Source organism: Anomaloglossus baeobatrachus, chromosome 8, assembly GCF_048569485.1.
Source record: "Anomaloglossus baeobatrachus isolate aAnoBae1 chromosome 8, aAnoBae1.hap1, whole genome shotgun sequence".
NCBI lineage: Eukaryota > Metazoa > Chordata > Amphibia > Anura > Aromobatidae > Anomaloglossus > Anomaloglossus baeobatrachus.
In genome coordinates, this window is record NC_134360.1 from 53908180 (window position 1) to 53921485 (window position 13306).

Consider the following 13306-nt stretch of genomic DNA (forward strand, 5'->3'; position numbering starts at 1 on the left):
ATAATAATATTTTTATTAATATGACGCCAATATATTCCAATTTGCTTTTCTGCGGCACTTACCTCGGGTTGTTGCGCTCTTTAGAGTCACCGATACGAATCTCTGCACCTTTTATTCTCTCAGAGCAGCAGTCGCCACGATTGGTTATAACAACAGATGAAACGCGCATTCCTGACATTAGATCCACTGTCCACCAGGGCACCCTATCTCCGTCTGTATGAAAGCAGCTGCGCTCGTAGTAATTGCTGGCCAGGTTCTCATCTATAGCGAGGTTAGCCGTCTTATCAGGATACTTGCTGTGACTTGACTGAGAGGCTAGCCCTCCTGGGGCCACATTTGGAGCTAAAACACAATATAAATATGTAAAAGAGATATTACATTCACTTTCCCTCTTTCCATCAGCTGCCCCTTCTGACAGTACACAGTGATATTATAGAAGAGTTTGGGTTTTTTTACAATGTGTTGGTGTACAGCAGAGGCGTAGCTAGGTATTTGACTCAAGGGGGCGAACCTTTGAATGGGCCCCTAACTAGGTAACTGTGTTTACCCCTCTGTTACAGTCTGCACCCTTATGTCACAGTTTCCACCCCTCTGTCACAGCCTGCACCCATCTGTCACAGCCTGCACCCCTCTGTCATAGCCTGCACCCCCTGTCACAGCCTGCACCCCCTGTCACAGCCTGCACCCTTATGTCACAGTTTCCACCCCTCTGTCACAGCCTGCACCCATCTGTCACAGCCTGCACCCCTCTGTCACAGCCTGCACCCCTCTGTCACAGCCTGCACCCCTCTGTCACAGCCTGCACCCCTCTGTCACAGCCTGCACCCCTCTGTCACAGCCTGTGCCCCTCTGTCACAACCTGCACCCCTCTGTCACAGCCTGCACCCCTCTGTCACAGCCTGCACCCCTCTGTCACAGCCTGCACCCCTCTGTCACAACCTGCACCCCTCTGTCACAGCCTGTGCCCCTCTGTCACAGCCTGCACCCCCTGTCACCGCCTGCACCCCTCTGTCACAGCCTGCACCCTCTGTCACAGCCTGTGCCCCTCTGTCACAGCCTGCACCCCCTGTCACAGCCTGCACCCCTCTGTCACAGCCTGCACCCCTCTGTCACAGCCTGCACCCCTCTGTCACAGCCTGCACCTCTCTGTCACAGCCTGCACCCCCTGTCACAGCCTGCACCTCTCTGTCACAGCCTGCACCCCTCTGTCACAGCCTGCACCTCTCTGTCACAGCCTGCACCCCTCTGTCACAGCCTGCACCTCTCTGTCACAGCCTGCACCCCTCTGTCACAGCCTGCACCTCTCTGTCACAGCCTGCACCTCTCTGTCACAGCCTGCACCCCTCTGTCATAGCCTGCACCCCCTGTCACAGCCTGCACCCCTCTGTCACAGCCTGCACCCCTCTGTCACAGCCTGCACCCCTCTGTCACAGCCTGCACCTCTCTGTCACAGCCTGCACCTCTCTGTCACAGCCTGCACCCCTCTGTCATAGCCTGCACCCCCTGTCACAGCCTGCACCCCTCTGTCACAGCCTGCACCCCTCTGTCACAGCCTGCACCTCTCTGTCACAGCCTGCACCTCTGTCACAGCCTGCACCTCTCTGTCACAGCCTGCACCTCTCTGTCACAGCCTGCACCCCTCTGTCATAGCCTGCACCTCTCTGTCACAGCCTGCACCCCTCTGTCACAGCCTGCACCCCTCTGTCACAGCCTGCACCTCTCTGTCACAGCCTGCACCCCTCTGTCATAGCCTGCACCCCTCTGTCACAGCCTGCACCTCTCTGTCACAGCCTGCACCTCTCTGTCACAGCCTGCACCTCTCTGTCACAGCCTGCACCCCTCTGTCATAGCCTGCACCTCTCTGTCACAGCCTGCACCCCTCTGTCATAGCCTGCACCTCTCTGTCACAGCCTGCACCTCTCTGTCACAGCCTGCACCTCTCTGTCACAGCCTGCACCCCTCTGTCACAGCCTGCACCCCTCTGTCACAGCCTGCACCTCTCTGTCACAGCCTGCACCCCTCTGTCATAGCCTGCACCCCTCTGTCACAGCCTGCACCTCTCTGTCACAGCCTGCACCTCTCTGTCACAGCCTGCACCTCTCTGTCACAGCCTGCACCTCTCTGTCACAGCCTGCACCCCTCTGTCACAGCCTGCACCCCCTGTCACAGCCTGCACCCCTCTGTCACAGCCTGCACCCCTCTGTCACAGCCTGCACCCCTCTGTCACAGCCTGCACCTCTCTGTCATAGCCTGCACCCCTCTGTCATAGCCTGCACCCCTCTGTCACAGCCTGCACCTCTCTGTCACAGCCTGCACCTCTCTGTCACAGCCTGCACCCCTCTGTCATAGCCTGCACCCCCTGTCACAGCCTGCACCCCTCTGTCACAGCCTGCACCCCTCTGTCACAGCCTGCACCTCTCTGTCACAGCCTGCACCTCTGTCACAGCCTGCACCTCTCTGTCACAGCCTGCACCTCTCTGTCACAGCCTGCACCCCTCTGTCATAGCCTGCACCTCTCTGTCACAGCCTGCACCTCTCTGTCATAGCCTGCACCCCTCTGTCACAGCCTGCACCTCTCTGTCACAGCCTGCACCCCTCTGTCATAGCCTGCACCTCTCTGTCACAGCCTGCACCTCTCTGTCACAGCCTGCACCTCTCTGTCACAGCCTGCACCTCTCTGTCACAGCCTGCACCCCTCTGTCACAGCCTGCACCTCTCTGTCACAGCCTGCACCCCTCTGTCATAGCCTGCACCCCTCTGTCACAGCCTGCACCTCTCTGTCACAGCCTGCACCTCTCTGTCACAGCCTGCACCTCTCTGTCACAGCCTGCACCTCTCTGTCACAGCCTGCACCCCTCTGTCACAGCCTGCACCCCCTGTCACAGCCTGCACCCCTCTGTCATAGCCTGCACCCCTCTGTCACAGCCTGCACCTCTCTGTCACAGCCTGCACCTCTCTGTCACAGCCTGCACCTCTCTGTCACAGCCTGCACCCCTCTGTCACAGCCTGCACCCCTCTGTCACAGCCTGCACCTCTCTGTCACAGCCTGCACCTCTCTGTCACAGCCTGCACCTCTCTGTCACAGCCTGCACCCCTCTGTCATAGCCTGCACCCCTCTGTCACAGCCTGCACCCCTCTGTCATAGCCTGCACCCCTCTGTCACAGCCTGCACCTCTCTGTCACAGTCTGCACCCCCTGTCACAGCCTGCACCCCTCTGTCACAGCCTGCACCCCTCTGTCACAGCCTGCACCTCTGTCACAGCCTGTGCCCCTCTGTCACACTCAGCACCCACCATGTCCTCCTCTTTCCTCATTACCTGTCACATGTGCCCTCATCTCCAGTTTTTCTCTGATCTCCTGGCTCCTCCCACATGGTCACATGGGCATGACATTATCACAGGTCCTGCACATCTAGCAAGTATTTTCTTCCATCTTGGCTGGGTGGAGATTAGAGCTTCCCTGCCTCTGCAGCACTTATGTATTAACTCCCCTCTCCCCTCCCCTTTGAAAAAATTGCAGGATTGCTACATGGCACGAAAAAAAGGGAAAACAAACTGGGAAGGAAGCAGTATTGCCTAGTGGGCCCCTCTAGGTCATGGGCCTGGGGCAACTGCCCCCTCAGGAGTTTCACTACTAGTGTATACAATAAATTGGGAGATAATCACAAAAAAACTATCATTGTAACAATACCATAGGCAACGTGTGAATATAAAGATTAAGGCCCCCAGTCTCTGTCAGAAAGCCAAGATATTCACAGAGATGTAGAACTGATGTCCATGGCATGTGAGCCTCAGTAGCTTTGGATATATTTTTTTATTCTTGCATTTTATGTACTTTTATAAATAAAGCGAGATTTTCAATTGTTTTTTAATAAATATTTTCCACCATTTCCTCTGTAGAGGCTGCATGTAATACACTACACTGCAGGCTGCTGGATCACACACAAGTTCTCTGACAGCTCTTTCTTTAGCAAATCTTGGACATTTACCAGAAAGATAGCACAGATGTAATAAAACAAAATGCCACAAATAAACATATTTTATATAGCATTTATGCTTATATTATCTTATGAAGACTTCAGACATAGAGATAGAGCTAACTAACAAATAAACAGCTGCACTCTGAGACGCTAAGGTATACAGACATTAAATATAGTAACCTGGGCATGCATTACTGTAAAGGAAATACATTTAAAAATTAAGACATAGTGTATAGAAAAGGCCAATTTAATACGAGCCCAGCAGCCAGCGTCAAGGCGTATTTCATATGTTGGGTCCCTACCTAGTGATGCCTTTATCTGGACTGAATAGGCTACAGGTTTATGGGTGGGCAGGAACCTGCTACTAAGAAAGCTGCAGGAATCAGTCAGAAAGAATGACACAAGAATCCAAAATAAGGCATGCCTTGATGTTGGCAGCTGGGCTCATATAAAATTGGATTCTGGGGTCATACTAGGAAATTAAAAATCGCCTTAAGCTGATGGGTATGAGTGCTCAGTCAGATGGTATGACTCCAGAATCCAGTTTTATGCGAGCCCAGCAGTGTCAAGGCGTACACACGTGGTCAAAATTGTTGGTACCCCTAGTTTAATGAAAGAAAAACCCACAATGGTCACAAATAAGTTTAGTCTGACAAAAGTAATAATAAATAAAAAAAATCTATGAAAATGAATAAATGAAAGTCAGACATTGCTTTTCAACCATGCTTCCACAGAATTTAAAAAAAAAAAAATAAAACTCATAAAATAGGCCTGGACAGAAATGATGGCACCCCTGATAATACAAAAGGGACAAGTTAAATCAAGGTGTGTCCACTAACTTAGCATCACAGCTGTCTACAATCTTGTAATCAGTCAGTGGACCTATATATAGGGCTACAGATACTCACTGTGCTGTTTAGTGACATGGTACGTACCACACTCAACATGGACCAAAAGAAGCAAAAGCAAAGAGTTGTCTCAGGAGATTAGAAAAAAAAATTATAGACAAGCAAATTAAAGGTAAAGGTTATAAGACCATCTCCAAGCAGCTTGATGTTCCTGTGACTACAGTTGCACATATTATTCAGAAATTTAAGATCCATGGGACTGTAGCCAACCTCCATGAATGTGGCCGAAGAGGGAAATTGATGACAAATCAAAGAGATGAATAATACGAATGGTAACAAAATAGCCCAGAAAAACGTCTAAAGAGATTAAAGGTGAACTCCAAACTCAAGGAACATCAGTGTCATATCGCACCATCCGTAGTTGTTTGAGCAAAAGTGGACTTCATGAGAGACGACCAAGGAGGACACCATTGTTGAAACAAAACATAAAAAAGCCAAACTGGAATTTGCCAAACTACATGTTGACAAGCCACAAAGCTTCTGGGAGAATGTTCTATGGACAGATGAGACAAAAATGGAACTTATTGGCAAGTTACATCAGCTCTATGTTCACAGATGGAAAATGAAGCATATCAAGAAAAGAACACATTCCCTACTGTGAAACATGGAGGAGGCTCTGCTATGTTCTGGGACTGCTTTGCTGCATCTGGCACAGGGTGTCTTGAATCTGTGCAGGATACAATGAAATCTCAAGGCTATCAAGGGATTCACGAGAGAAATGTGCTGCCCAGTGTCAGAAAGCTTGGTCTTAGTCGCAGGTCATGGGTCTTGCAACAGGATAATGATCCAAAACACACAGCTAAAAACACCTAAGAATGGCTAAGAGGAAAACATTGGACTATTGTGAAGTGGCTTCTATGAGCCCTGACCTAAATCCTATTGAGCATCTTTGGAAAGAGCTGAAACATCTGGAAAAGGCAACCTTCAAACACCAGACAACTGGAGCAGTTTACTCTTGAGGATCGGCCAAAATATCTGTCGAGAGGTGCAGAAGTCTCATTGACAGTTACAGGAGTCGTTTATTTGCACTGATTGCCTCAAAAGGTTGTGCAACAAAATATTAAGTTAAGGAGGAGGAAGAAGAGGAGGAGGAGGAGGAGGAGGAAGAGGAGGAGGAAGAGGATGGGGAGGAGGGGGGGAGGAGGAGGAGGAGGGGGAGGAGGGGGGAGGAGGAGGAGGAGGAGGAGGAAGAAGAGGAGGAGGAGGAGGAAGAAGAGGAGGAGGAGGAGGAAGAGGAGGGTACCATCATTTCCGTCCAGGCCGATTTCATGAGTTTTATTTTTAAAAATTTCCATGGAAGCAGAAAAGCAGCAATGTCTGACTTTCATTTGTTCATTTTCATACTTTTTTTATTTATTATTACTTTTAGCAGATTAAAGTTATTTCTGTCACCATTGTGGGTTTTTCTTTCAGTAAACGAGAGGGACCAACAATTTTGACCACGTGTGTATCTCGTATGCTGGGTCCCTACCTAGTGATGCCTCTATCTGATCTGAGCAGCTCACAATTTTATGGGCACGCAAGAACCTGCTACTAGGAAATGAAAAATCGCCTTAAGCTGATCTGTAGAAGTGCTCAGTCATAAGGTATGACCTCAGAATCCAATGTTATGCGAGCCCATCAGCCAATGTCAGGACGTACCTTATTTTGGATTTTTGTGTCATGCCTTCTGACTGAGCACTCTTACCCATCACCTTTCTTAGTAGCAGGTTCCTGCCCACCGATAAAATTTGAGGCTATTCAGCCCAGATAGAGGCACTGCTAGGTAGAGACCCAGCATACAAGATATCATTAAACGAGGGGTACCTACAATTTTCACAACGTGTGTACGCCTTGACACTGGCTGCTGAGCTTCCATAAAACTGACCTTTTTTATATGGTAAGCGTCTCAATTTTTAAATGTATTTATTTAGCAGGCAGTAATGCATGCCCAAATTCCCATATTTAATGTTTGTATACCTTAGCGTCTCAGAGTGCTGCTGTTATTTGTTAGTTTATTTTATGTTCAGCATGCACCTGTTCACACTTGTCTGGTAGAAAGTCCCATCAGTTTTCTTATTTTACAGAGATAGAGCTCTCAGAAATCTCGTCTGATGGAAAGAGGACAGAATGGGATTGAGCAGCCTGCACTGTAATAAATTAAATGCAAGCTTTACAAAGCAAAAGGTAGAAAATTCTTAATTTAAAAAAAAACAAACTATTGCAAATCTCTTTTAATTGTGCACTTCTAGGCTAATTTGCAGGTGTCTTCAGAGTTTGATTTCTCAGTGCTGGCCCATTAAATTACTACAAAGCAATTATCAGTTTTATTGCTGCACTCAGACGTATACAGCCATACTGCTAGCTACAAAGGTAAATTTGTCCTGTCGGTCCTGATAATGCAGAGCTTACCTCCATGGTTGTTTTTCTGCTGCTCATTTTCTGCATTTCCAACACAATATGGAACTAAAAAAAGAAAAAAAAACATACAAGAACACCTTAAACCTTGCTAACTTCCAGAGTTGTGGTGACGGATACACTAATAACTTACTATTATTACACTAGAAATAGGCCCGATGCTGTCGCATCAGGAGTGCGGTGAAATGAACATCTGTCTGTGCTTAGTGGTGCTGACAGGAGCAGTGGACATTTGTCACATTGTTTCCGCTTTACAACATATCTGTTGTATGTCATCCCTCAGCATTTGTGTATTGTATTTGTTGCATCATTTGACCTCTTTCCCCCCTGTGCACTGTCTCTTCCTTGTTGTGTGCTGTATATTGGTATCTGGTGTTGTGTTTCTTGAGCTGTGTTCACTATGTGGTGTCTCCCCTGTGTGCTGTGTGTGCTGTGTGTGCTGTGTGTGTGTGTTTACTGACTCGGGAACTTTCGCGGTTCTCACTCTCTTATAGAGGTTGTAGCAGGTCATGGCCTGATCTGGATTATCCATGGATATTTTTGGGGGCTAATTAAATGTGTTAAAGGCTATATATTTTTATTGTAAATAAACATAATGTGTATGTATTTTTTATTCTTTCACTCTCTCGTCAGTGCCGCCATGTCTCATCATGTCTCGTCAGTGCCGCCATGTCTCACCATGTCTCGTCAGTGCCGCCATGTCTCATCAAGTCTCATCAGTGCCGTTATGTCTCATCATGTCTCGTCAGTGCCGCCATGTCTCATCATGTCTCGTCAGTGCCGCCATGTCTCACCATGTCTCGTCAGTGCCGCCATGTCTCATCAAGTCTCATCAGTGCCGTTATGTCTCATCATGTCTCGTCAGTGCCGCCATGTCTCATCATGTCTCGTCAGTGCCGCCATGTCTCATCAAGTCTCGTCAGTGCCGCCATGTCTCATCATGTCTCGTCAGTGCCGCCATGTCTCATCAAGTCTCGTCAGTGCCGCCATGTATCATCATGTCTCGTCAGTGCCGCCATGTCTCATCAAGTCTCGTCAGTGCCGTTATGTCTCATCATATCTCGTCAGTGCCGCCATGTCTCACCATGTCTCGTCAGTGCCGCCATGTCTCATCAAGTCTCGTCAGTGCCGCCATGTCTCATCAAGTCTCGTCAGTGCCGCCATGTCTCATCAAGTCTCGTCAGTGCCGCCATGTCTCATCATGTCTCGTCAGTGCCGCCATGTCTCATCATGTCTCGTCAGTGCCGCCATGTCTCATCAAGTCTCGTCAGTGCCGCCATGTCTCATCATGTCTCGTCAGTGCCGCCATGTCTCACCATGTCTCGTCAGTGCCGCCATGTCTCATCAAGTCTCATCAGTGCCGTTATGTCTCATCATGTCTCGTCAGTGCCGCCATGTCTCATCATGTCTCGTCAGTGCCGCCATGTCTCATCAAGTCTCGTCAGTGCCGCCATGTCTCATCATGTCTCGTCAGTGCCGCCATGTCTCATCAAGTCTCGTCAGTGCCGCCATGTATCATCATGTCTCGTCAGTGCCGCCATGTCTCATCAAGTCTCGTCAGTGCCGTTATGTCTCATCATATCTCGTCAGTGCCGCCATGTCTCACCATGTCTCGTCAGTGCCGCCATGTCTCATCAAGTCTCGTCAGTGCCGCCATGTCTCATCAAGTCTCGTCAGTGCCGCCATGTCTCATCAAGTCTCGTCAGTGCCGCCATGTCTCATCATGTCTCGTCAGTGCCGCCATGTCTCATCATGTCTCGTCAGTGCCGCCATGTCTCATCAAGTCTCGTCAGTGCCGCCATGTCTCATCATGTCTCGTCAGTGCCGCCATGTCTCACCATGTCTCGTCAGTGCCGCCATGTCTCATCAAGTCTCATCAGTGCCGTTATGTCTCATCATGTCTCGTCAGTGCCGCCATGTCTCATCATGTCTCATCAGTGCCGCCATGTCTCATCAAGTCTCGTCAGTGCCGCCATGTCTCATCATGTCTCGTCAGTGCCGCCATGTCTCATCAAGTCTCGTCAGTGCCGCCATGTATCATCATGTCTCGTCAGTGCCGCCATGTCTCATCAAGTCTCGTCAGTGCCGTTATGTCTCATCATATCTCGTCAGTGCCGCCATGTCTCACCATGTCTCGTCAGTGCCGCCATGTCTCATCATGTCTCGTCAGTGCCACCATGTCTCACCATGTCTCGTCAGTGCCGCCATGTCTCATCATGTCTCGTCAGTGCCGCCATGTCTCATCAAGTCTCGTCAGTGCCGCCATGTCTCATCAAGTCTCGTCAGTGCCGCCATGTCTCATCATGTCTCGTCAGTGCCGCCATGATTCACCATGTCTCGTCAGTGCCGCCATGTCTCATCAAGTCTCGTCAGTGCCGCCATGTCTCATCAAGTCTCGTCAGTGCCGTTATGTCTCATCATGTCTCGTCAGTGCCGCCATGTCTCATCATGTCTCGTCAGTGCCGCCATGTCTCATCATGTCTCGTCAGTGCCGCCATGTCTCATCATATCTCGTCAGTGCCGCCATGTCTCATCATGTCTCGTCAGTGCCGTTATGTCTCATCATGTCTCGTCAGTGCCGCCATGTCTCATCATGTCTCGTCAGTGCCGCCATGTCTCATCATGTCTCGTCAGTGCCGCCATGTCTCATCATGTCTCGTCAGTGCCGCCATGTCTCACCATGTCTCGTCAGTGCCGCCATGTCTCATCATGTCTCGTCAGTGCCGCCATGTCTCATCATGTCTCGTCAGTGCCGCCATGTCTCATCATGTCTCGTCAGTGCCGCCATGTCTCATCATATCTCGTCAGTGCCGCCATGTCTCATCATGTCTCGTCAGTGCCGCCATGTCTCATCATGTCTCGTCAGTGCCGCCATTTCTCATCAAGTCTCGTCAGTGCCGTTATGTCTCATCATGTCTCGTCAGTGCCGCCATGTCTCATCAAGTCTCGTCAGTGCCGCCATGTCTCATTATGTCTCGTCAGTGCCGCCATGTCTCATCAAGTCTCGTCAGTGCCGCCATGTCTCATCATGTCTCGTCAGTGCCGCCATGTCTCATCATATCTCGTCAGTGCCGCCATGTCTCATCATGTCTCGTCAGTGCCGTTATGTCTCATCATGTCTCGTCAGTGCCGCCATGTCTCATCATGTCTCGTCAGTGCCGCCATGTCTCATGTCTCGTCAGTGCCGCCATGTCTCATCATGTCTCGTCAGTGCCGCCATGTCTCATCATGTCTCGTCAGTGCCGCCATGTCTCATCAAGTCTCGTCAGTGCCGCCATGTCTCATCATGTCTCGTCAGTGCCGCCATGTCTCACCATGTCTCGTCAGTGCCGCCATGTCTCATCAAGTCTCATCAGTGCCGTTATGTCTCATCATGTCTCGTCAGTGCCGCCATGTCTCATCATGTCTCGTCAGTGCCGCCATGTCTCATCAAGTCTCGTCAGTGCCGCCATGTCTCATCATGTCTCGTCAGTGCCGCCATGTCTCATCAAGTCTCGTCAGTGCCGCCAGGTATCATCATGTCTCGTCAGTGCCGCCATGTCTCATCAAGTCTCGTCAGTGCCGTTATGTCTCATCATATCTCGTCAGTGCCGCCATGTCTCACCATGTCTCGTCAGTGCCGCCATGTCTCATCAAGTCTCGTCAGTGCCGCCATGTCTCATCAAGTCTCGTCAGTGCCGCCATGTCTCATCAAGTCTCGTCAGTGCCGCCATGTCTCATCATGTCTCGTCAGTGCCGCCATGTCTCATCATGTCTCGTCAGTGCCGCCATGTCTCATCAAGTCTCGTCAGTGCCGCCATGTCTCATCATGTCTCGTCAGTGCCGCCATGTCTCACCATGTCTCGTCAGTGCTGCCATGTCTCATTAAGTCTCATCAGTGCCGTTATGTCTCATCATGTCTCGTCAGTGCCGCCATGTCTCATCATGTCTCATCAGTGCCGCCATGTCTCATCAAGTCTCGTCAGTGCCGCCATGTCTCATCATGTCTCGTCAGTGCCGCCATGTCTCATCAAGTCTCGTCAGTGCCGCCATGTATCATCATGTCTCGTCAGTGCCGCCATGTCTCATCAAGTCTCGTCAGTGCCGTTATGTCTCATCATATCTCGTCAGTGCCGCCATGTCTCACCATGTCTCGTCAGTGCCGCCATGTCTCATCATGTCTCGTCAGTGCCGCCATGTCTCACCATGTCTCGTCAGTGCCGCCATGTCTCATCATGTCTCGTCAGTGCCGCCATGTCTCATCATGTCTCGTCAGTGCCGCCATGTCTCATCAAGTCTCGTCAGTGCCGCCATGTCTCATCATGTCTCGTCAGTGCCACCATGTCTCACCATGTCTCGTCAGTGCCGCCATGTCTCATCAAGTCTCGTCAGTGCCGCCATGTCTCATCAAGTCTCGTCAGTGCCGCCATGTCTCATCATGTCTCGTCAGTGCCGCCATGTCTCACCATGTCTCGTCAGTGCCGCCATGTCTCATCAAGTCTCGTCAGTGCCGCCATGTCTCATCAAGTCTCGTCAGTGCCGTTATGTCTCATCATGTCTCGTCAGTGCCGCCATGTCTCATCATGTCTCGTCAGTGCCGCCATGTCTCATCATGTCTCGTCAGTGCCGCCATGTCTCATCATATCTCGTCAGTGCCGCCATGTCTCATCATGTCTCGTCAGTGCCGTTATGTCTCATCATGTCTCGTCAGTGCCGCCATGTCTCATCAAGTCTCGTCAGTGCCGCCATGTCTCATCATGTCTCGTCAGTGCCGCCATGTCTCATCATGTCTCGTCAGTGCCGCCATGTCTCACCATGTCTCGTCAGTGCCGCCATGTCTCATCATGTCTCGTCAGTGCCGCCATGTCTCATCATGTCTCGTCAGTGCCGCCATGTCTCATCATGTCTCGTCAGTGCCGCCATGTCTCATCATATCTCGTCAGTGCCGCCATGTCTCATCATGTCTCGTCAGTGCCGCCATGTCTCATCATGTCTCGTCAGTGCCGCCATGTCTCATCAAGTCTCGTCAGTGCCGTTATGTCTCATCATGTCTCGTCAGTGCCGCCATGTCTCATCAAGTCTCGTCAGTGCCGCCATGTCTCATTATGTCTCGTCAGTGCCGCCATGTCTCATCAAGTCTCGTCAGTGCCGCCATGTCTCATCATGTCTCGTCAGTGCCGCCATGTCTCATCATATCTCGTCAGTGCCGCCATGTCTCATCATGTCTCGTCAGTGCCGTTATGTCTCATCATGTCTCGTCAGTGCCGCCATGTCTCATCGTGTCTCGTCAGTGCCGCCATGTCTCATGTCTCGTCAGTGCCGCCATGTCTCATCATGTCTCGTCAGTGCCGCCATGTCTCATCAAGTCTCGTCAGTGCCGCCATGTCTCATCATGTCTCGTCAGTGCCGCCATGTCTCATCAAGTCTCGTCAGTGCCGCCATGTATCATCATGTCTCGTCAGTGCCGCCATGTCTCATCAAGTCTCGTCAGTGCCGTTATGTCTCATCATATCTCGTCAGTGCCGCCATGTCTCACCATGTCTCGTCAGTGCCGCCATGTCTCATCAAGTCTCGTCAGTGCCGCCATGTCTCATCAAGTCTCGTCAGTGCCGCCATGTCTCATCAAGTCTCGTCAGTGCCGCCATGTCTCATCATGTCTCGTCAGTGCCGCCATGTCTCATCATGTCTCGTCAGTGCCGCCATGTCTCATCATGTCTCGTCAGTGCCGCCATGTCTCACCATGTCTCGTCAGTGCCGCCATGTCTCATCATGTCTCGTCAGTGCCGCCATGTCTCATCATGTCTCGTCAGTGCCGCCATGTCTCATCAAGTCTCGTCAGTGCCGCCATGTCTCATCATGTCTCGTCAGTGCCACCATGTCTCACCATGTCTCGTCAGTGCCGCCATGTCTCATCAAGTCTCGTCAGTGCCGCCATGTCTCATCATGTCTCGTCAGTGCCACCATGTCTCACCATGTCTCGTCAGTGCCGCCATGTCTCATCAAGTCTCGTCAGTGCCGCCATGTCTCATCAAGTCTCGTCAGT

At 50.7% G+C, this 13306-nt stretch overlaps 1 protein-coding gene across 1 annotated transcript in view; it reads right to left on the reverse strand.

The window, feature by feature from the left end:
• Window positions 1–13306, reverse strand: part of LOC142250008 (uncharacterized) — a 94817-nt gene that overhangs the window by 32620 nt on the left and 48891 nt on the right. Inside the window, exons 16-17 of the mRNA XM_075322073.1 lie at window positions 7279–7332; window positions 63–342 (exon numbers count right to left, since the gene is read on the reverse strand). Coding sequence (XP_075178188.1) covers window positions 63–342; window positions 7279–7332 — 334 coding nt within the window. The remainder of the gene's footprint in view (window positions 1–62; window positions 343–7278; window positions 7333–13306) is intronic.